The sequence below is a fragment of the Zonotrichia albicollis genome, chromosome 2 (assembly GCF_047830755.1).
Source record: "Zonotrichia albicollis isolate bZonAlb1 chromosome 2, bZonAlb1.hap1, whole genome shotgun sequence".
Classification (NCBI taxonomy): Eukaryota; Metazoa; Chordata; class Aves; order Passeriformes; family Passerellidae; genus Zonotrichia; species Zonotrichia albicollis.
The window spans coordinates 38,937,143-38,959,201 of record NC_133820.1 but is presented as its reverse complement, the minus strand read 5'-3'; the positions used below and the strand labels follow the sequence as shown (position 1 = coordinate 38,959,201).

Below are 22,059 nucleotides of genomic sequence, written 5' to 3'. Positions count from 1 at the left end.
CTTCCTGTAAACAGGCTACCATGAGACTGACAATGGCTGCAGAAGTAATTCTGATCTTCTAAAACATGTTTTTTAATGTGGTACTACTTTTCCAATGTGTTTTTAATGGCATCCTGAAAAAATTCGAGAACTGCAAGTACCTTCTAAGTTTTCTTTTGGATTGCTGTCACTTTAGGAGAAAAAGCAAACACATTTCCCTCTAAATATTTTTCACTATAAATTTGAGGATCTGCTTTGATAAAAATGGATATTATTTCACAAGGATTTTCTCTAAGCATATAATAAACTGTAGGTGGTGAAAGACTATAATAATGGAGTAAAATAGTTTCAGATTTAATGATTCAGGTTGTCATTCCCATGTTTCTGTGACATCCTCCTTAAGAATCTTTGAGCTGTTTCTCTTGTCTCCCCAACCATCCCGCTTAAACAGTAATGCAGATATTCAGTTCTGCACCTTGTTTTGGAATGGCTTTTTATCTGAAGAGTTTATAATAAAAGCCTAAAGAGACTGCAGGAGTACGAGCAGAAGGAATGTAGAATTTCAGTGATTTCCTTGACACGTTCTTGCTATGCTACACTGAATTTCATTGTTGCAAAGTTTTGGTTTTTAGTTGTTTTCACAAGATATTCACAGTTCCTTATCACTTTGGAGTTACTTGAAGCTACTGTCAAAACCCTTGATTGACCTAATTTTGGGATGATACTAGAAGTCTGGGAACAAAGACTGACATTCTGGGTTCAGCTTTATGATAACAGCATTTACATCAAAAGTATTTATCTGCATAATCACAAATCCATTGATTTCTTAGGTTATTACAGCTGCCTATTTCACTGCAAAATCTTCTGAAAGAAGCAAAACCAATATTTATTCCATACTGCTGCCTGCCTCTCTTGGTAACAGTTACTTTTGATTTGAGAAAAGTGCCAAGTTTTCATTACTTCAGTCCCTTCAATTACTTTCTTCCTAGTAGCTATTCACAAACACATTCAGTCATTCTGACTTCTGGCTACAAAAAATTGTGTAGTGTGGACTGCCATTCATTTGCTGTAAAAATGTTGAGAAGCTGATATGAAAATAAACATAATGGAAGCAGTTAGGTATACGTGCAAGATTTTATGTGCATTATCAATATAGCTCAAGCTGTGCACTCACCTTCCATGTGCAGCTGGTTACAGCTTTACATTAATGTTGTTCTATTTTAGATTCTATCCTGCTGCCCACCTGAATGACTTGCATATAAAGTCAACAGCAACACCCTGGTCTTTTCTGGCTTTTGCCAGTGTTTTCAGTCCTACTTTCATTTTACCACCATAATTCTGTTTAGATCAGAAGCTGTTAGACAGACAAGGCCTGTGGACCCAGCTAAGGTCTGGGGGCAAAGTGAAGATATTTGTATGTCTTTCCTGAGAAGGATAATAGCATTCATAAGTATATTTTTATCTAAATGTAGGAGTATGCCAGCAGTTCCAGCGGTATAATTACTCTGACTTTGAAAAATCACTTCTCAATCAAAATAAGACTACAGTTCCCTTGTCTGAAATTTGACAAAAATCTATTGGCCAGCTTAATCTGAGATTATTGGAGATAAGAAAACTTCTAAAAAGTAACAGGCTGAACCTCTGTAGGTTCATTACAACTTTTCTGCCTCCAACATCAACAATTCCTCTCTTTCACAGACAAAATCAAGAATCTCTTAAGCAAAACTCTTAGCCAGTGAAATGATTAAATGATTGCATTCTTCCTGATATCAATGTCATAAATAGAGTTCACATTTGGATTTTTAAAATAACTAATCTCTGCCTCTTCTGTTGATTTTCATACTTCAAATTAATGATTAAACTGAGATCTGAAGTTCAACTGCCTGACTGAATGAGATGGACAAATGAACAGAATGCCAAAAAATACTGTTAATTTTGCAAGGACAATATCACAATATTGCTTTTAAATGCTAATGACATTTTCAGGAGGCAAGCAGCCCAAAGTAGCAAATCAGGAAATGTTCATTTTAACTGCTTCTGAAATAACTGAGGCATTTAAAAGATTTAATAATAATTGGACCAAAATAATAATGAATTCACCAAAACGAGAGCAATCCTTGTCAGCAATGCACTCTAATTGCTGGAAAATTATAGTTTTTATAGAGTTTTGTACAGAATTACTGTTTTAAGCTATTCAAATCCATAATTATCTGCCTTAATAATAAGAACATATTAATCTACTCCAAAACAGTGACAATGTATTCTAGCAGAAAACAATTTGCTTTTTTCCCAAAGATTAAACAAATATACACTTCCATACAATGTGATTGTTTTATGATTATACATTTTAAAGAATGTTTCATAAGTATGAACACAGTTTCCATGCCTTATGCACCATAAAATGCATACAGTTCTTTAATTAAAAAAAAAATCCAGTAGTATATTAATTAATCAAGGAGAGAAAGCTTTGCACATGCTGGCTTTTACAGAAGTTTCTTCATGAACTACCCTCAGAAATTCCTTTAAGATATACTCCTAGATCACACTGGAAAATGACAGTCAAACCTTCACTATAACAGTTTATATTCTTCACAATTACTTCTATCCTTTTAAAATCCTTTGTTGATAATTTTGCCTTAATTATTTTGTTTGTTTTGTTATTTTGTTTGTTGTTTCTTCTCATTTTGTGCCACATACATACAATAAATCGGTTTTTTTTGGGAGTTGATGGATTTACTAACAGATAATAAGAATGCTTTTTAGAAACATCAATATTTAAACAATGGCATAAACTTACCTAAGACATGGGATACTGTCCTTCATTGTTCCTTCACATGCTACAGTGTTGGTACTGCCTGAAAGGCTCTTTAAAGAAGGAAGCTGGGAGGAGGCATCTGGGAATGGAGGATTTGTTTCTGGTTCAGGAGTGATGATGTCTTCTACTTCAGACTGAAGTCGTACCTCTAATGACTTAAATAAATAAAAAGCTAAGTTATCATCTTATAAGGAAAGCTGCTGAAAGTTCTGTTACTTTCAAATAAATATCAATATGCCTTTTTTTTTTCCTTTAAATAACCCCCATTTATCATTATAATTTGCAGTCAAAGTATACTGTCATTTGTTATTTATACAGAGTAAGAGCATCAGATAGGACTAGAAGGATCACCAACTCTGCCTCCTGATTACTTGTACAGCAGAGTCTCTAAGAGACAAGTTTTATCCAGGATGGATAAGCCTGACAGTGTGAATAGTACATAAACTTCATTTATCCATAGGTGGGGCCAGGAAATCAGAGATTACAGCACAGATAGCTCTGTGCTCCTTAGAATGAACATGAGTTTGGTAGATTTTAGAAAGAAAAATTCAAACTAGTTACTTTTTGCTCTCCTTCTGGCCTCTCTAGAAAGGGAAAAAGAGTCCAAACCACCCTAAAATTTTCTCCCCTAATTTAGGAAATAATAACTGAGGACTCCAGGGAGGAACTGGACAGGAAGTTCAAATCTAGGTAAGTAATTACTGAACAATTCTTTTTATCTCATGAGTTGTGCAAGGAAATCTGCATTTTGAAAGAATAAAAACCAAGGTACAGCTCTCAAAGAGACAAGGTCTGGGGGTTACTAGCTGAGCAGTAATTTCAGTGCTTCTACCTTCAAAGGAATAGAAGTAATTGCAGAGGTAGACACTGCAAGCTCAATCTTAGTGATATTTCACTGAGACATCATCTGTACCAGAATGAAGATTAACAAAATAGCTAAATTTCATGAGAATTGGGAGATAAAGGTGAGTAGTACTGAAGGGTCACGTGTTTCTCAACCATTGTGCTAAAACACACAAGATTTCAGAAAGAAGAGACTCTATTAAACCAGGAGAGAGAGTCCTTTCTCAAAATTTCCCTTTTGTTTTCTCCTTTAAAAATCCATGGATATTTTGTGCCTGAATCAGTTAAAGAAACCTACAAACAACATTTGCCTTCAAAGACAAATGAGTGAAATATTGAGTTCAGGAAAATCTAATCTGGAAGTAATTGCAGCTGACTGAAACAATTTATAATGCTGTTTAATCTTTATGCAGGACTGGAGTAACTCTTGAAGAGTATGTTCTTCTGCTTACCATGTCAGAAGTGCATCACTCTTCTTTGAATGTTTTTCTGCATGTATTCCTTTTTCTACTAAAGTTAATTTTGTGAAGTTCTAGCTGTTGAGCATTTGAAGAGAGAAGGAAAAATTCAGGCCAAAAACATGACTGTAAATTTGTCTTCTGTTTTTGTCCCTGCTTTGGCTGGACCTTAGGAGGATTATAGAAATCATTAACTGATTTATTTTGACACAGAGTAAAGATATTTTTGGGGGATCTCATCACTGGGCTTATTGATTCCCCTTTCCACATTCAAATGAGTGTAAACTTTTTTCCTGTGCTTCTTCTCAAGAGATTTGAAGAGGAGCTTCACTGAGGAAAGACTGCTCACTGAGAAAGTGATCATGTTTAATTAATAGATCCTTTTGAGACAGGATGGAGTGGATTCAGATAAGAAAACAAAAATAACAGCAGTAAATATTCTTTATATAACTGCATGTCAGTTATATAAAGACTCCAAGGTTGGATATGAAGCAGAATTTGTCACATGCACACTCCTTGCCTCCAGAATCTGGTATGAAATGATGCAAATAATACTTGTGTTGAGGAAATTCCAGACATAGCCTATGCCCCTGAGGCATATTCAGCTGCAGACTTCCCTACTACACAGAGCAACCTTTGAGTAGCCCTCACACTTCCCATTTGCCACAGCAAAAACATTACAACACTGACATCAGGGCACTCCAACCAATGTGGGGACCTTAAAATGCTAAATTTGGAGACTGAACTCAAGGTAAATTCAGCCTGACTGATAAGGAAGGGAGAACAAAAAGTGATTTGTGCCTCAGGCAGCAAAGAAATCCCGAGATTGGCCAGCTCAGTCTCAATACAGACAAAACCACACAGCCTAAAGTCAGGTACAGATTCCTGTATAAAGAATTCCATACTTTTGATTAAAAATCCCTCCCGTCATTTAGAGTGAAGACTTGAATGCAAGCAGCAAAAATGCAGAAAGAAAAGAGAAAGCCATTTCAGAGATGCACAAAACCCAGGGGAATTCTGTGAGTATGCCACCAAGACTGCATAATTTAATATTCAGGGAAAAATGCTTATTAATTACAGAAGAAATCTAAGAAATTGTTAAACTGCACCTATTATAACACTTTGGAAAATACCAGTAATGATGCAATTCAGCCAGAGAAGTGAAGAACAGGGAAAAAAAAGACATTAAATTATAGATAATAAAAGATAAGGTGCTTTTTCTGTAGAACAATGTAAAAATACTGAAATGGAGTCATTTTAGCAGCATTATACATGAGCTGGTCAGTAATGTGAAATTACTGTTCATCAGTTTTAAACCTTTCCTGAAATGATACATTCAGGCAGCTTAATAATTGCCTTGGGGGAGAAGGGGGAGAGGAGAAAAGAGTGGAAAACAAGAGAAGAACGACAGTTAATGAATATCATAACTACAGTTATGAATATGCCATACAGAATGGCACATGGTTAGAGGCCAAAAATAACACAGTAACAGGTTTTTTGCCACAGTAGAACTTTCTAAAGAGCATTAAAATAGTGTGAAAAGGAAAAGAACTATAATCAGGGAAGGTGACAAATAATCTGGCATTTCATATAGTTTCCATCTTTAGGGAAACAACGTCAGCATAAGCCAGAAAAAGATCAACTCTTTGTTTTGTTAAACCCACTGATAATTTTCAGTCTCCTTATGAACAGAAATTAAAGAGATTAACTACTTGAGTTAAAAAGAGCATTGTGCACATACACAATGTACATTAACTGATAAAAATACAGAGCAGACAGTAATTTTAGACCAGGTAAATACAATAGAGATTTCTGTATCATAAAGTCTTAAAAGCAAACCGTGTCTGAAAGCTGCACTGTATGTGCAGTATGTATTTTACTAAAGCAAAAAGAAAGTGGAGAGTAGGTTCCCAAACCCTCAGATTTTGTCAGCAACTGAAGTAGGATCAAGATTTCCCTGGAAAGGTTTAAAATGGAATGTCCCTAAACCTGTATTTATACTGGTTGCTATTTTTATTTAAGTACTTAGCACAGATGAAGAAAGGCAAATTGATTTAGAAATTGTTGTCTTATTAGAGAGTGAAATGCGTACTTACTGCAATTTCAGTATTTACTTCATGTTTGCTGAACCTGTAAACAATCACATAGGCAGAAACTCCTGCCACACAGAAAATTCGGCTTTCAGGACACCAGTACATCATCTGAACAGCAAAAGGATCTTCTTCCACAATCTCAGCTGTTGCTTTTCCTTCTCCCACTTTCTGTTTTTCAAAGACCTTTGATGTTTTTAGTTTGTACAACATCTGTAGAGTAACTGGAATATATTAAAACATATAAAAATACTAACATGAAGCAAATCAGTTATAAAATTCCTCAGTTCCCACTTTCTTCTCAGTTGTGGCATAACAAGGAATCTTAGGAAAGCCTAAGAGGAGAAGATGTGTATTATACAATTGTCCAAACCAGGACAACACTACAGATACTGTTCTGGTACACTTACTGGCAGGATATGTATTTAATACTTCTCAGAAGGGTGTTTGTCTGTGAAATACTTCTTAGTACTTTCTGGGGAAGGGTGTCAAAGGTGTAAATCATTGTGTCCATAATTAGGCTTATAATCAGTGCTATAGAGAGGCTCTGATCACATTGATACATTCTAAAGAGATATGAAACTAAGATTTCATTTGTCTGAGGTTATGGTCTTGATAGAATGTAAAGAGTGTATGGCAATTCAAGAAAAAAACATCAGGAAAGCATGCTGGTGGCCTGATCAAGACAAAATTATTCAGAATTAATGGGAGTTCAAAAGTGTTTTGAATTTCTTGACTAATATGTAGATCTCTATTTACACCTGTATATAAAATCCTAGTATCCAGAAGCTTTTGTTGAGTTTAGAAATCTAGTGCAGCAAATTCCAGAAGTAAAGGAGGGGACAATTCACCCCATTATGTTTTACATTCTTCCCTAATTTTACTGCTTTTACATTGGTTTCTCAGTGGCATTAATCAGTAACTGCATAATATCAGAAAAAGCCAGTCAGGCTCAGCACCTATAAAAGTGTGCACATCCACAAAGGCAAAGCTGCTGCCTACGTCAGTGTAATTGTGGTAGCTCAGCCTGGCCAGCTTGTGTAACAAGAGCAATAGGAAGATGAAAGGACAGTGTTTTAGTTATGTAACCAGATGATGAACACAGCAAAATTACATTTTTTTTTGGCAGTGAAGATATATTCCAGGAGGTTTAGCATATACAGTTTTTAATGTTTTAAAAAGTTTTAGCACATAAAGCACTTCTGAATTTCACAAATTACAGCAAGTGCTTCTGTAATAAATACATAATTCTTCCTGCCCTCAGTGGCAAATAAAGAGGATTCAGGTTGCCAGTTAGTGCCAGTAGCAAATCTAGAGTGGCACTTCAAATCAGGCATCATGGGTCCATGCACATTATGACTGGAAGAATTACAGAATCATAGGGTACAGAGTACAAGACAAAACTCTCTATGCTCTATTACTGGACACCATCTGCACAAGTAAATTAAAACCCAGCAATATCTTTTGAATAAAGATGCATTTTGGAAACAGCTCCAATGGACTAGCAAGTCCCTATCTCTCACAGATCTGTGCTTTCAGACACAAGACCACACAATTAAAAAATGTATAAAAGCAAAGCATTTTGTGCCTTCAAATACTGGTAGGATATTATGTTTGCTAGGGAATCTCAAATGAAGTCTGAACTCTATTAAAAAGCTTAACACCTTGTAAATAAAATAAATAACAAAACTTTGTAATTATCAAAACCTTGTAAATAAAGAGCACCAAGTATGATAGGAGTAACATTGTGCATGCCCTGAAAATCAGGACTAGGACCAGGACATCAGAGATGCACTGAAAATACCAGCACTGTTGAAGAGATTGTGAATATTCATGATCATCTAAGCTTTTAATGTTAAAAAAATTCCTATTGCAGCATGTATTGGTTATGATTAGGTTATGCTTATATTCCCTATGAGAGGTTTCTTTCTTTCCCCATTTCTGCCAGAGCTCTAGAAGGCACTAGCACACTGCTTCCTGTGCAGTACACACACTAAATGCCTTGGGGTCTTCCCACAGTCTGTATTGTTTCATCCTAACTTTAGAACCTGTATTTGTAATTCTTAAAATTGAAATATTCACATATTTCATATTTGAATAAGACAAAGTCTAATGTCTCACCATACTTCTCTAAATAAAACTAATTATACTACTTTTGTGCATATCAAAGCTCTCAAAACTTCTGTTTCAGCAAGTAAACTGTTGACCTCATCTGATGATTGGTGTTCACCATAAATTCAAGACAGAGGAAGATGTAAATTCTGAGCACAATGTTTCTGTTCTCCCACCATTTCCAAACAGACAAATTAAATAATAAAAAACCAACCCATGGCCATGTTCAGTTCCTGTGCCTACTTAATACATGAAATAGATTTTGCAACATGAGGCTTTGGAAATCCTCATTTTCTCCCTGTCTATCCTGAGTGAAAATATTTGGTATTATGCAAAAAGGCAACTACCTCACAAAGTCATCAGGTTTAGGTGACATTTAAAACCTGTCAGCATTTCCCATGCTTGGCTGGTAATGGTAGCAAAATAATAATTTCAATTCCGTGGCACCACACGGAACTAGCAGGTATTTTAAGCACTCCATACTCCATGATCTTGGCACTCATTACAGGCTGGTTATAAGGGTCATATTAAATCTCTCTAGGCCTAACATTTCATCCAGAATTTTCTCTCAGACTCTTTCTTCATTAACACACTAATACCTCATAAAAGAGAGATATTACCCAGACATCCCTGTACCATCAAAAAGACAAGAATACAAGGCAACTCTATAGAAACTTTGGTGAAGCACCGTCAATTATTTGAAGCAAAATATTTTCAATTTCTATCAAAATGTATGTGTATTTTAATAAATATATTTTACTAATGAATATAATTTGTATTTTCTGTAGGGGAAAATACTGGTTGCTGATATGTGCAGTTATAGCTAGATTATATGCAACAAGTATTTTCTGAAGCTTTTTCCTGCTAGGATAAATGGAAATGCTACCCAATTATATCCTGGGATTTGAGACTGGACAAGAAAAGATTATGGTATTTTCCACCCTCACCAGACTAAATGTTTTGAAATATATGAATGTATTTTAATATTTTATTTTTACTTAGCTATAAAGAAGACTTTGCTGTACTCAGTACAGAAGTGACACAACAACTGGAACTGAATGTAAGATCTAACTGAGCCCTCTCCTCTATACACACAGAAGAATGTGCTCTAGGGACTTTTTACCAACACTTCATCCTTCATATATTTTGGTATGCTGGATCTTGAGTTATTGTTCCTCACTCTCTTCTGCCTGACATATCTCATTAGCAGCATTTTTTCTCTTAACTTATAAAACATTTTCTGAATTTCACCCCTTTGTATCAATTATATCAGCCCAGCCATTAGTACTCAACCTGTTAAATTTCCTGTTTTATATATAAATGTGTGTTTGTGTGATTTATCAGCATTATGTAAAAGTGAACTTTAGAAACTTACTGGCAGAAGCATCCCAAAATTTTACTGATCCATCTGCATGGCTTAAAAAAAATATAAAAATTAAATGTGTTAAAACAAGATGCAATTCTAAAACATTATCTACTTTCAGTGAGTAATAAATACAATCAGAAAAAATTAATTTTGTTTCTGTAACTGTCTATAACTTACTGACAACATATTAAAGACATACATACAAACTAGAAAAAAATATTTTATTTGGTTTAATTTAGTTAACAAAATATTTTTATTCATTTCCTGCAGAGAACTAAGCCCCCAATAAATTTTAAGATTGCAACAAGAAGAAATTAATTCCCATACTAATAACAAGTTTAAGTCACAGTACTTTTGGCTTTGCAGTGGGCTAGCATCAAACCTATGCACTCTAAAATTGGCATGTACAGTGAACTTTGAAAGGACAGAAGGGAACTTCATTCTGCTTGATACTTCACAACTGTGCTCCTTTTATTAATATACAATTGCTGAAGCAAAGCTGGAAAAAGGAGAGACTTCTGTTTATAATGAGAATGATCCCTTCATCACGTTCTTGTACTACTGCATACATCATAACTTTATTTTTAAAATCAGGCCTTTAGTATCATTGATAGCAACAATTCATCAAATACATGACTGAGACTAGAGAAAAACTCATTGTGCATTTTAACTCAATGAATAGTCTCAGTTTTACAGGATGATCCCTTGGGAATCCACCAATCACTGCTCATGAGGCCCCTACTGCAGTCTGAGCCTTTCTAGGCCTTTTTGCTCTGTTTCTGTGCCCACAAGGTAAAATTCATCCCAGTGCACCACACCCTCACTTATGCTGAGTATTAAAATGAATTTCGTAACTGCCCCTAGACAGAGAGTCCAGAAGGCCAGGGGAAAACAGCTGCACTCCTTTTTGAAGCTATTCTCTGTGACCTTCAAGGCCAAAAAATTCTCTTGCAATAGATTTTTTTTTTCCAAAGACCCCTCCTTCACAAGCATTGCTATCTAACACTGGGGCCTCAAATGGTCATTCTTAATTGTACTCAACCCTGGGTACCAAGCTCTGCTTTCTAGAGCAAAAGAGAATTTCTGTGGTGACACTACTCAAGTGAAGAGCTAGGAAATGCATATGTGGTGAAGTCTCAACTCTTACCTATAGGTAACCCACAATCAAAAGAAGTAGACACAATAGTTTATAAGCACCAATCCCCAGTTTCATTCTCACCCTGTAATAATGATTTCAGGATAGGTCTGAGCTCCAAGGTTCCATGCTCCACCACTGATAGGCCACTCCTAAACAAACAAAAGTGCAGAGATCACAACTTATTCTGAAGAACCTTGCTTGGCTAATTTTTAAATTCAGGAGTAGGCAACATCTTCCCCAAAAAAGCAATAAAACTTGTAAAAGAACAAAAATATGTCAAATTCAAGGCTTTTACAGTTTATTAACATTTCTGGACCCTTTTATATTATCAACTAATGTTTTGTGCTTTAAAAATATTTCCACACAGCTAACATTCAACACCCTAAAGCAGGAGTGAGAAGGAGGAGTAACAAACAATTCTGCTGGTCTTTTGGGATGGCTTTTCTCTTAGAGATTCTATAGAACACTGAATAGACCGAGAATTTATTTTGAATACAAAGACCACTGAAGAAGCTGGCCCAGAAACAAGTATCAGAGCATGATGCCATGAGATAAGAGAATGTAACTTTAATACAACATATGAGATCACCATCTCTTCCTTGCCTTTTGCTTCCTAATGGTCTAGAATGCTGCCTTGTGCCTAAAGCCCTGACATGTATGGATAGAGGATGCAGAGGGTGACACATGTGCAGAGTGGGTCAGGATGTGTGCAGAGTATGAGTGGGTGGAGAAAAAACCAGGAGCACAAACTGTTTGTGTGGATACATGGAGTGGATGCTTGTGGCTACAGAAATGGATGTCTGGCACATGAGCGATCCCCTGCCTTCAGAGTGCCTTTGTACATGCACAAAGAAAGCAAGGGGGCAAGAGAGGTTGCAGGAAATACAGGCAGGTGTGCAAAGTGTATGAGGTAAGGGTAGATCAAAACAGGAGAAATAAAAATATTTTCTGAAGTACTTTTGTGAACCAAGATGTTAAAAGAAGTAGAGAGGGCTCATTCCTTGAGTTAATGGAAAACAACCCAGCTCCGAGGAGAATACTTCCGTTGATTTGAATAGAAAATTGATAATGTCGACTTGTTTATCCAGTATTTTTTCTAGTTTATTTATTAAAATGCATTCGTTCTAGCCAAAATACAAACCAGTTAAAAGCTTGAAATTTAGAAATTAATTGCATTTCTTCTTTTACATCCTGAAGCTTGTCCTATTTCTACAGCATTATGGTAAGAATTTGGTAGCTCAGTAAAATTATTATTATTGTTATTATTATTATCCCTATTTAATAACAAATCTCACAGATGTTGTCAGCTCTCACTGAACATCTGCTCAAGTCTTTCAGTTATAATGCTTACACTTTTTTCTTTGATAGAGAGAACCTATCCATACAAATTTGTATTGTACACTGCTGGCTCGCCTTTAACACAATCTGATCTGGAATAACTCCAGCATCTCAATGATTAAGTCCTATCTAATGATAATTAATGGTTCTGCTTAAGTGGTCATGTTTCTGAGGGACAAATACTGGGGGGGGGGGTCATGTTTCTGAGTGGTCATGTTTCTGAGGGACTGTAATCAGGCTGCTGGGCTGCTGGGCTGCTGGTTGGACTAATCTTAAAGTGATTATTAAAGGAGTAAAACAAAACTAATATGGTAAGAGGTTATAAAAACATAGGTTACACATCTACTTCCTTGGCTTAAAAACAAGAATATTGGTTTTGTTTACCTTATTGCTGTATCCTTGCTTTTTATGTTTTGCTCCTACAGAATAGAGTACAGGGATCAAATCTGGAGGACAGTCCGCAAAATATTCTGTGCAGGTAACAGGTGACTCATGAATGTCAATAGGATATGGATTTTCAAAGATTGGAAAACTAGTTAAGGAAGACAATTTATTAGAAGCACTGTGACACACTGAGCCATAGAATAAAACATTCTTATATTAAAATATATAACATAATCTAAGTAAAATCACTACTCATTAAATATATTTTCCCTTATTTATTCAAACTTACGTACTGTTTTTAATATCAATAATAATGTGTAGTTACTAAAATAAAGACATAAAAATTTAACAAGACAAGAATCCTACATAAATAATCCCTAAGGCTAAAAGGGCTACCTTTATGAATGAACAAGAATTTTTTTCTGACATCTCAAAATCTTATTATATAGAAGTGGCAAATTTTCCGGAAGTTTCAGGTTCATGGATATGATATGTACTATGAACTACAAACTACTTTTACAAGCGTGGATTTTACACTGAAGATCTTAGCTTATTGGGTTGGTAGACTTCTGATTATACAATGAAAAATTGCAATAACAGATGAGTAGATCTGAGTTTATTTCTCACTTCCATCAGTTTGAATAGCCTGATAAGGAGGAAATCCTCACTTTTCATACATTATACAACGCTATTCACAATTGAAAAACATAGGAAATCGGGTACTGATTTCAGTTATGTCCATTTTACACTGCTGAGATGATCTGAATTATTCTTTAAATAATAATAATCTCACAAATGAGATCTGAATATGATTCACTTAACATTTTCATTGACAGCAAAATCTGTTCCTTGTTACACCAGCGTGAATGTGGATGGCCTTTACTGGTTGTGTTAGAAGCAGAACAAAATAAATAATTGGATTATGCTTTAGATGATGTAGAGTTCCTCTTTGATAGGAACATTGATTCTGATATGAAAGAACTATTTGTCATTTAAACCAGCAACTGGATCATGAAGTAATTATGTAGATCCATATAAAACAATGTCATTATTTATTAAGATACTGAGGCTAGACATGCATAAAAGTAGTTATTGAATCTTATTTCCAAATCACATACGTGTTCAAATATCATTTAACTTTGGTATTGAATGAATGTTTGAGGGCTGTGCTGAAAGGACTGCAGATTTAGATTTATTCCAAACTTCAAGAACAACTATTATCATAAATTCCTGTTCAGTAGATGAACTTAGCTCTTAAAGTGGAAGTAAATACTTAGCAAGAGTTATTTCCAAGAGTGAATGCTTTTGGATAGTTAAATGATTTTGAATTTTATGGTAATTTACTGGACAATTAAACACACAAATAGCTTAATCTAAACATTTATACTTACTTTGTTTGTGTCAGGTCAACGACAATGAGATCTTTTTCCAAAAGCACAACTACAGCATAGGGCTCTTGAAATTCTGTAAGCAAGGAATCAAGTATAAAAGACATGGAGTTCTCCTAGCAGCCATTTGAAGCAAGCAAGCCAGCAATATTTATGTTCTTTAAATTTTCACAGTATATTAGAGGCTTTGAGGTACAAACCCCTGACATATGCACAAACCAGCCAGAGCTGGAAACTAGGGCCAGAGAGGAAGTAGGAAATTACTTTTGGATAGTACTGCTGGCAAACATACAAAGCAGAAGAATTGGAGTATTATAGCCTGCCAGCATGATGCTATGTTGAAAGTAAAGAAGTAGAATATGAATAAGTTGTGTGTATCATTGCATTATTGAATCCAATTGTTACATAGAAAAAGTATTTTTGCGGTCCAAAAGTAATACTTCTATTATGTACAACTGCTCTTCACAAACAGATTGTGCAGGACACTTCCTGATAAGCAATGCCCCCATTTCTGGGGTGACTCAAGGAGAATATTCCCTAGGAATCCTGTTAGTCTGCTGTTTTCAATTCAGGTAATAACATGCCCCTTCCTCCTGCACACTCTTTAGGGGATTATATGGTTTGGTTTTTTATACAATTCTCTTTATTTATCAAAACTAAAAAATTAAGATGACGAATAAACGCTTCCCCTGATGCACAGAATATATTCATTTACATACTTTTTATAATCTACATTTTTTATTAAAAAATATAAATGTGAAATGATGACTTTCTTTTCAACAGCAGCAAATCATTCCAGCACGTGCAAGCTCAGAATAAACTGTTCAGATGGGTGATGCCAAAAGGACGAGTAAATGAGAGCAACTGATTCATCTTCCTTTCAGTCCTGCTATGAATGCACATTATTTTTTGCCTGTTTTTATACTTGGCTATGAATAACACAAGTTAAACCAAAATGTATAAATATTAGTCTGTGAGTGGGGGAAGATGCTACAAAACCTAAGTACTGGGAAGTATCTGACACAGTTAAATGAAGGCCCAAAGCAACTCTGATTATGGAAAATTAAATTTCTGCATTATATTGAAGCACACATACACTTTACTAAATGTTTTTAATGTGTACTTGGTTTAGCTATGTATATAAGATTTATTTTACTTTTCTGCTTGAGGGCTTAAAATGCTGAAGTTAGTTTCTTTTTGACTAACAGCTTTTCTTAATTTATTTTCTGGAACTTTCTGACAACATATTTCAGAACTTGGCAGCCCCACACTGTAGAGCAAACATAATACTTTTAAACAGTGAATTTCATGCTGAAGTGTAAGAACTTTTTTGCAGGTAAGTGATAGTTAATTTTTCATAATTTAGTGAGCTGTAAATGATGAAAAATTTCAGAAATATAAGCACCTATCTTTGATTAATAGCAATGTTTTCTCACAGAAGCCCATGGGTTTAAATCCTATACTTGGAGATTTATGCACGCTTTATTGTCCATTCACTACTCACTTCCTACACTGAGAATGCAAACAACTTCCAGGTATTTTCAGTTATGTAGTTTTCTTGAGATGAAAACAAATATTAGGATGGAAGTCCCTGGGATGGGATTAATGTATGAGGAAAGATCCCTTCTTTTATATTTTCCATAATTGTATTTTTCCCAATAAACTCACCATTTGGATATGGGGTTTCACAAAGAGTTAAAAAATCAACTATAGGATGATCCATTTCAAGAACTGTAATTGCTTTCCCATGCATGATTGTTAAACTTGGTCTTCGACAAGGCTTATCATATGACAGTCCACCCGAAAATACAACAAATGGTTCACTGTATTAAAAAAATATGTATGTAAGTCCACATAGTACATACAAGCTTACACTATAGGTTTAGTATCTGCAAATATTAACAAACAGGTTTGTTAAAAGAAAGCAGGAAAAGATTCTAAAAGGACTTATACTCCAGAATGTAATATTGAGTTAATTACAGAATTAAAAACAAACCTGTTTTTACAGGTCTTGTACTCTACTTTAAGAATTGGTTTACAAGATTCAGGTTTTTTTCCATCTCTTTGAACTTTTCCTAAGGAAAGAAAGAACATGGAAACTGTTAAAACATGGAATTGAATGATCAAACTGAAACATATATATTGAAACAACTGTGTAAGAAACAAAAGAAGGAACTTTAAAGCTACGAAAGATTAGAAGTATTAGCTCCTATTTCCACGAAATACGCATTTTTCTAAATTAATTACATTTACTATGTCTTTGTGTTTTTACTGCCACATCTAAAGAACCACAGAACACACTTCAAAGACATCTATAAACCATGCAAATTTCTGAGTATGAAACTTAACTAATAATGAATGAATCAGACTAATTATAAGCCTTTTTTTCTGAACACATAATGACCATAAACAGCTTCATTTTTTCCTAAGACGTTCTTAGATTGACTTAATTCCTGTTGTTGACAAAACATTACATGCTTTGGAGTGTACCTAGTTGAGTGAGAAAATTAAATGAACAACTGAACAACTGAAACTCATTAGTTCTTAGTTAATTATGGCTCAGTACTTTCTTCCAATCAGAGAAAAGTCACTTGCAATTAAAAAAAAAGACATTTTGAGTTTGTTGCTTTGGAAAGTCTATGCTTGCTTTTGACAACAGCCTGACTGGAGGATACAGTGTAGATGGATCCAGACTTTTCTCAGAGGTGCACAGTGCTATCATGGGAGATAAAGGACATAAGCTGTGTCACGGAAAATTCTGGTTAGATATTAACCAAAAAATTGTGCCACACAGGTCATTAAATACCAAAAGATATTGCTCAAAGAGGTTGTGCAATTTTTTGCTGGAAGTTCAAGTGCCCAATGTCCAGAGTTTACTCATCAAATCAGGACTGTTTTGATCGGGTCATCTCACTGGCTAAGAGTTCCCTTGTGACATTATAGAATTCTATGACTAAAAATTATAAAACAGAGGTAAATTAGGAAAATGCTAAATCCTTTTGGGCCTACTTAGATCTTGACTTCTTCCTCCCTCTCTACCCAGTCAGTTTTCTCAGCAAAGGAATGTACTCATTTACAATGGTGTCAATACTTTTGAACCAAATTTTTAGGAAGCACTTTCATATAAAGTCCCACACATAAAGATAAAGCCATCTCTTACTATGGCTCCTTTAAATTCTTCATTGCAGTTCTTTGGGAAGCCTTGTACCATCCCCATGAAAAACACCACAGTACCTTTTACAAAACATTTTAATCTGTTGTGAAAATTGCTCATAAAAGCCTGTAAGTACAAACCATGAAAGAAAAAAGAGCCTGAGGGTCTCACAGACCATCAGTAGACTCTTAAAAGGAATTGGGTAAGACATTAGAGTAATATAAATCAGAAAGAGGTATTTATGACACCAATTACAATAAAAAGTTTCATCACAGTTACTGATTTTACAATAATTTGCAGCTACTTTTCAGATCAAAATATTTATGCAAGAAGCAACATCTGGGCTACAAGGAAAAATTAAATAAACAGACATATTAGCAAGCAGCATTGAGAACACCGTTTTGCTTCTTAGTTACACATTTTAACTTTTAGAATTACCATGTGGAATTGTGGTCTGGAATGGTCTGTTAGGGCTTTTCAGATTCCATAGGGTCAAGCTGCCATCAGAATGACTACACATGAACTGCTTCCCTTCATGATGCCAAGCAACAGAATGAATAGCCTACAGAAAAGAAAGAAGTTGAGACTGGAATGGAATACAGTGTTTACACCAATGGTATTTTCATGTCTGACTTCAGGTTATATTGTTCTAATGGTATATCAAGAGTTGGACAGTTCCTGTTTGTCTGAAGTCCACTGCCATCACTTTTTAGCAACAGATGGCTGTAATCCATATTTCATCATAAAAGCTAATGTAACACGGTAATATAAGAAAGCCTGTACTGAATCAGGTCAAAATGGAAGGAAAAGGGTATTAAGGTAAAAATGTAAGAACAAGGGCCATACAATGCAGTTGTAATATGTCTGATAGCTCTCCTTAGAAGTATTTAATCTGGTAAATTTACAGGTAATTCCGTGTAAATTTACAGGTAATTCTGTGTAAAAATCTTTACAGGTACCACACACAGTATCTTCTTCCCCAGAGGAAGTAAAACACTGTTCTTGGATAATTTCCACATGCATTCTCACATACTTCAGCTGCAGAGCAAGTCCACAGAAATCTGGGATGTTTAATGTCAAAACCAAAACACTAAAAAATCCAGGGCTGTTTCACTGGTGTAGAAAATTACCAAAACAATGATGCAAGATACTTTTGGAAGAGACAGTGAGTCAGAGGAGAGGAATATCACACTCTTTTGTGCATGCTACAAGAACCACATTATGAATGTTACTTACACCATTCTTAGTATTTTGTACATAATTAATGGAACTAATTAGTAGAAAATATCCATTGTTACATCAAACTATTGGAAAGGATAATGGGGTAAGTCCTTCAATTTCCCTGATATGTCCTAGAAACTAACAAAAGCCACATTGTGACAAAACATTCATTCTGTACCACAGTTCCTCACACACTCCTCACGGAAACACAAACTCACAGAATTCTCCCTTGAATCCATATCCCTTCCAGAAATGTTCACTGCTAAATAGCAAAAACCACAATATAATTTTATGTAAATGTAAATAAAAGAGATCTATTTTTGAATGCAAATTTCCAGGTTTTTTTTCTACCTAGGAAATGCTAAGGCCTTGCACGCACTTAAAATTGCATATAGACATTTACCTGATTTATTCAAATGACTTAACATCATGCCTGGGTATTCATAAGTCAGCATTGCAGCTGTTCATATTAATTTTGCTTAAGTGCTACTGGTCAGTATTTAAAACTCCCTGTTGGTTTTGCTCATTTAATCACTATATTGATTGTTATGTTGGTTACAGCTCATGGTGTGGAGAGAGTATCAGAAGAAATCAACCAAAGAGCCACGACCCTTTACCAAAGCTTTACTCAGCTCCTGGGTCTGGACAGCAGAGCCACAAATGAGTTTGCATTAAGATGACCCAGACGTTTTAACAGGAATCTGACACCCTTGTATATGAATGCTTGACTAACACTAAACTACTAAAATAGTAGTGACAAAAAAGAAGCAAAAAATGGAGCTGAAGAAAATTGAACTCTAGGTATTTATTTTTGGTGACAAATGGGTATCACCCAAACTTCTACGTTCCAGAAAGGGAGCTGGTATACAATACCTCTTAAATAACCAGAAGAAACCAAACTATGACTGAAGTAACAAAAGACAACTCAGAAAGATGGTTCATGCAGAGTCCAGTGTTGTTGCCCTCAGGTAGAATAACCTTAGTTCTGTGGGGAGCACTGCTTCACTTACACTGAAGGCATGTCTATCCTCATGCAAATTAATTCTGACATGAGCTCATTCCTGCTTGCTATCATGCCAGATTTGAATCTGGTTTTGATGTGTTGTCACACTTAGAACATTTCACATGGTTACAGTCACTGACTGTGTCTGAGCAGAAGCTCAGCCTAGCTAAAAACTGTATTGAGCTGCTTGTTAAACTGCCTCTCTGTGACCAGGTACCACCTGCCAGCCTAAACCTCTCGTGGAGGGCAGTTGAGGTGGGATGATCCTGGCACAGCCAGCTGGCATAGCAGCAACTCAAACTGACCTGTTAGACTTAGCCACGAAATGGGCAAGAAAAACAGAAATGTTTTTGGAGGTCTCCGCTGCAAGTCACAAATAATTCTGAAAGATGGTCCTGAACAAGTCCCAAATTTTCTCTCTGCTAGATTATGTCTAGCATTCAGATCCACTTTAGCATCCACACACAAAAGGAGCAGTTATTTCCTTAGAACAGGAGTTCCTCATGGTGGGTGGCTCATGTGAATGTTCACACAGTGTAAGCACACAAAGCATCTCATTCCAGATTAGGTATGTTTCTCCTTCTGCAATACCCACAGCTGTTGCATACACATTCCATCTTCTTTCATACTCAGCATGTACTAAAATTAAGCATGCCTAACACCATTTCAGTTCCTTCCCAACCACAAACCTTCACCACTGAGGGTCTTCAGTACCACTTTTAACCATATTTTGGAATGAGCAAGGCTTGTCTCATCTTACTATTTGAATGCTAAAAGTCCTTTGTGTTCGTAGTACTGCAGGACCATTACAGCAAGGGCCACATCCAATTTGATACTTCCATAGTGGCACAGTGCTAGACAAAGGTAGGGAGTTGTCATTTGGCAAATGCCTCTAAGAACTCTGCATCTTCATTTTGGGATGAGCTCCAGTGAAAATGACAACTGCTTCAGACAGCTCTGAATGGGGGTTGATGCAAACTTCTAAAGCCTGCAGAGGAAGATGGCTGGATTGTGGGTTTGCCAACTATCAGTAACAACTTGAGATGCATTTGAAAGATCTGTCTTGTTTATATGCTGTCTTTTTATACCACTTTATGGAAAAAAAAACTTTTGCAGGAAATTATAAAAGAACTTGGAAGGAAAGCCTTTTATAGAAGGCATTGTGTAGGAGCATTGATTGGAAGGACCTCAATATCTCATGCATATCACCATTGAGAAGATGAAAATCATATTGATAGTAAGAAAAGTGAGGGTGAATTAATTTAATTCAGAACTCATGCAAAGAGGCACTTTTGTACTCAATGAAGATACAGAACACTTACAGGAATTTATCTCAGACTCAACAGATAGCCTGCAACTGGAACTGTTCTGGCTCAGTGCCAGAACAATACTGAGAGATTGGTCAGACATGATGGGGCACAGAGGCCTCCCATCAGTCCAGAGAGCATGGTGAAGGGGAGCAGGAACAATGACTTCTGGACTGTGATCTTTGGTGGCCAACCCATAACATGAGGCTTAGGCTTGATAATTTGGACTGCTGCAAAGTGGCACATGTAACCCAGGATTTCAAAAAGATCCCTTTTTAGTGGCTCCCTAAGGGTAGTGGCTTCCCTGAGGGAATTCTAGCAGGTCTGGAACATTATGAACATGGAGCCTGAAAGTCTGGAGTAAAGTAAAATGCCTAGTCACACAATCCTTTTAAAAACAAAATAAGAATCTTGCAATTATTTCAGTATGTTAGAAGCTAGAACAAGTTGCACAAAGTGGAGTACTGACATAGCAAATAACCACTGAGGAAGAAAGCATGGGACTGATAAGAAGGCAAAAAAAGTTCCTGAGAACAGTATTGAAAAATGTGGAACAACTAAATCTGAATTGTATGTGGAATTTTCAACATCCACCCACTCTGTCTCAAAATGAAGAAAAAAGAGGAACCAGCATTAAGAAGATCCTGCTTCATGTAGTCTCATTCTGAGTACAAGAGAGGACAGTAGCAAACACACATCCCCATCCCCACCCTTCCTGAAGAGACCTGTAAAAGGAAGAAGTTGTTCAGCCTTAAGTAATAGAAGGGGTGTAATTTCACAAGTGTTTGCAAAAGCAGACTATCACTGGGAGACAATTCAGTGGGCATGTCTTGAGGCTTAAGTGCTGGCCTATTCAAACTTGTCCTTTGAAACATTTGCTATGTTGATGGTCAGAAACTTAACCTTGAAGCTCAGAGTAGCTTTAATGTGTCTCTGACAGCAGGTCTGAAAGAGTACAGGATCCATATATATTTAGATTGCTTTTTAGAGGGGAAATAAATGGGTATACACTCCTTATACATAGCAAGGTGACAAGATAAAGAAGGAAACAGAACTACAGGGAACCAATTACTGCCAGGATCACTTTAAAGAAAATGTCCTTTTCTACCTTCAGCTGTAGTAGCATTCATGTTCATCCATGGTGAACTTTAGAGGACTGGCAGAACAAAGAATATTCTTTCCTAGGGCTAGTGCTAAAATTATAGTAACTAGGAATATATTTATTTCTCAAGCAGCTTGATTATTGATAAAAAACTGCATCTGTGGTTAACACAGGCTGCTTGCAAATGAAAAGAGACAATTGTGTGATAACTATGACAATATAATTTTGAAAACTGTTTAATCAGATCTTAAGTACTAGGCAATATCAACAGCTGTACAAGGCAATTCATCTTCCAATATAATGAATGTTCTAGATATACCCAGTAGAGATTATTATGTAATTCCTATTGTAGCTGTATCGC

At 35.8% G+C, this 22,059-nt stretch overlaps 1 protein-coding gene across 9 annotated transcripts in view; it reads right to left on the bottom strand.

Annotated features, from left to right (window-relative positions):
* Positions 1–22,059, bottom strand: part of STXBP5L (syntaxin binding protein 5L) — a 184,764-nt gene that overhangs the window by 54,268 nt on the left and 108,437 nt on the right. For all 9 annotated transcript variants that reach the window (XM_074534789.1, XM_005486091.4, XM_005486092.4 and 6 more), the window contains exons 8-16: positions 17,504–17,627; positions 15,908–15,986; positions 15,580–15,734; positions 13,915–13,987; positions 12,524–12,671; positions 10,883–10,950; positions 9,673–9,713; positions 6,192–6,409; positions 2,777–2,949 (exon numbers count right to left, since the gene is read on the bottom strand). In XM_074534789.1, coding sequence (XP_074390890.1) covers positions 2,777–2,949; positions 6,192–6,409; positions 9,673–9,713; positions 10,883–10,950; positions 12,524–12,671; positions 13,915–13,987; positions 15,580–15,734; positions 15,908–15,986; positions 17,504–17,627 — 1,079 coding nt within the window. The remainder of the gene's footprint in view (positions 1–2,776; positions 2,950–6,191; positions 6,410–9,672; positions 9,714–10,882; positions 10,951–12,523; positions 12,672–13,914; positions 13,988–15,579; positions 15,735–15,907; positions 15,987–17,503; positions 17,628–22,059) is intronic.